Here is a 2,430-nt window from a genome sequence, read left to right as displayed (position 1 = left end):
ATAAAACAGATGAAAATGTATTTTTAACATCAGTTGTCCCCTTGCAACTTATTTCTGAAAATGAAACAACACAGACAAAAATGGTAGTATGGAAAAATCCTAGACCTGCGTCTCCAAGATTTTGTAGGCCTATAAGACTACAATTTTTAAAAGAAAATACAGAAAGTATTGTGCAGGAAATTAATTACATTCAGCAGCAAGTGGACCAGATCAATGTTTTCCAAACAATTATAAATGGGAAAGAAATTAACGTTGTATACAAATTAGCGTGCACAATGATAGACGGTAAAGTGTGCAACGCAGCTACTTCAACTGCGTCTATGCAACGTTGTTACTTGTGCAATGCAACGTCTAAAGATTTTAATAATATTGACCGCATGTTGGAGAAAGAAACCAATACGAACAATTTAAGCTTTGGATTGTCAACGTTGCATGCGTGGATTCGATTTTTCGAATGTTGTTTACATATTTCCTACAGGTACCATATTTTATATTTTATTTTATTAACCACAAAGTGTAGTTAATCTAAGACCTATTCTAACTTATACTAACTTGTAACATATTTCTTTTAGGTTGGATATTAAAAAGTGGCAAGGACGCTCTGCGGTAGAAAAAGTCTCAATCGAAGAACGTAAAAAAAATATTCAAAAAGGTTTTCGCATCGAACTAGGCCTTATTGTGGATCGACCCAAGCAGTCATTCGGTAGCTCCAATGACGGGAATACAGCGCGACGCTTCTTTGAAAATGACAATATTTCGGCTAGGATCACAGGAGTAAATGTAACATTAATTAAACGCTTGCATGTAATATTGCAAGCTATTTCTAGTGGTTTTGACATAAACGTCAAAAAATTCAAAGAATATGCACTGGAAACGACAAAACAAATTGTAATATTGTACCCATGGTATTATATGCCCACGTCGATGCACAAAATATTAATTCATGGGCCAGAAATTATAGCGACTGCACTATTGCCGATCGGCCAAATGTCGGAAGAGGCTCAGGAAGCTACAAATAAATATATAAGAAAATTCCGTCAACACTTTGCACGGAAGTGTTTTAGAAACAAAAATTTAGAAGACGTATTTTGCCGGCTACTCTTGACATCTGATCCGTATATTAGTAGCATTAGAAAATTGCCACAAAAAAAATCTAAAATATTAAGTGCAGAGACAATTAATTTATTAACTCTTAATATGGATGTGAAAGAAATAGAAACTTTAAATACCGCACTTAACGATTCTGATTATTCAGACGATGAATAAATAAATACATACATGATTACATTTTTTGATTTATAACCTTCCTGTTCCGCTTACAAGGAACCGCGGAATCAGGCGCGCGACCCAGCAGTTTACATTGTATATCACACCATCTGTAGCAGGCAGTTCTCCGAAAAGCCATTACTTTACTAAAGTTTTATCTGTTTATTTCATTATAACCGACAGCTGTATCCAAGTGTTAAACCATTATCGCATTCATAGATTTGTCAAGTCGAGGCACTTTTCCGGGTTTATTGCCTGCTACGTGCAAATTTCAAAACATGCAGTGTTCCGTCCTACAAGGAATTTTACCTTTCTTAATTTCTCTTTTTAAAATCCGATTTCTCCAATTTAGAAGATAATTATTTTAGTACCTCGTTTACATCGCTAAATTATATTAGTCCTGTCGACCATAAAGCTGTTCGTCAAAATTAGTTTTCCCAGTTTATGGTAGGGTCGCCAGATGGGCCGCGCCGGCCATCATCGCCAAAGTCCGGGCCCTCTGACTTCCCTCTCCACCTCACTAGTACCCAATCCGCGGGCGAGCTTTCTCTCCGTGAATTTATAAAAGGGATGCAAAACTTGCAATTAAAAACATTCTTCATTCTCTCGCCATAGTACACAACAAACATTCTATCAACGCCTACACATTATACAACTTAGAAAGTTACAGTAACCGTTATCTTTAAGTGTTATTTTGAATAAAGAGTCTAGTCTTCGTTTCATTAAAAACAAATCATTTATTTAATATCCCGCTCACTTGAAAAAGTCATTGGGAACCGCGTCATTACGATCTTAACGGGTGTACGCGGAAACACTTCCATTCTTCAAAACAAATTTTTAAAACAATAATTTCCTTTTCTTTAACTTATTAATTAGTCGGCTAATTGTGTTTTTTATATAATTTGATATGAGATTCACTTTTACCAATGTCAAAAATCTTGAGGTATCAAGTTGCCAGCTGCATTTAATACTTTCTTAACGTGTACGTCCGCCATATTGGTTCCGCCATTTTGTTTCCTGTCATTTTAATTTCAGACTAACGATTAACGACTTTAGGAACCCCCAAATACCAATTTTTGCCTCAATCCGATATTGTTTTCATATTTTTAACCATTTTATAGCCGCCATTTTACTTTTTTGCGATTTCGATTTTAGATTCGTGAT

General features: G+C 35.4%; 1 protein-coding gene across 1 annotated transcript; it reads left to right on the top strand.

Annotated features, from left to right (window-relative positions):
• Positions 1 to 6: 6 nt before the first annotated feature.
• On the top strand, positions 7 to 1,083 carry LOC144477751 (uncharacterized; the record flags this gene model as incomplete). Its single annotated transcript, XM_078195491.1, has 2 exons — positions 7 to 478; positions 573 to 1,083. Coding segments are annotated over exons 1-2 (909 nt in total), but the record flags the coding sequence as incomplete, so codon positions are not given.
• Positions 1,084 to 2,430: the final 1,347 nt, after the last annotated feature.

This window comes from Augochlora pura, unplaced genomic scaffold (assembly GCF_028453695.1).
Source record: "Augochlora pura isolate Apur16 unplaced genomic scaffold, APUR_v2.2.1 APUR_unplaced_3336, whole genome shotgun sequence".
NCBI classification, from domain to species: domain Eukaryota; kingdom Metazoa; phylum Arthropoda; class Insecta; order Hymenoptera; family Halictidae; genus Augochlora; species Augochlora pura.
Note: the sequence above shows the minus strand (reverse complement) of the source record. Positions and strands in the feature narration are given on the sequence as shown.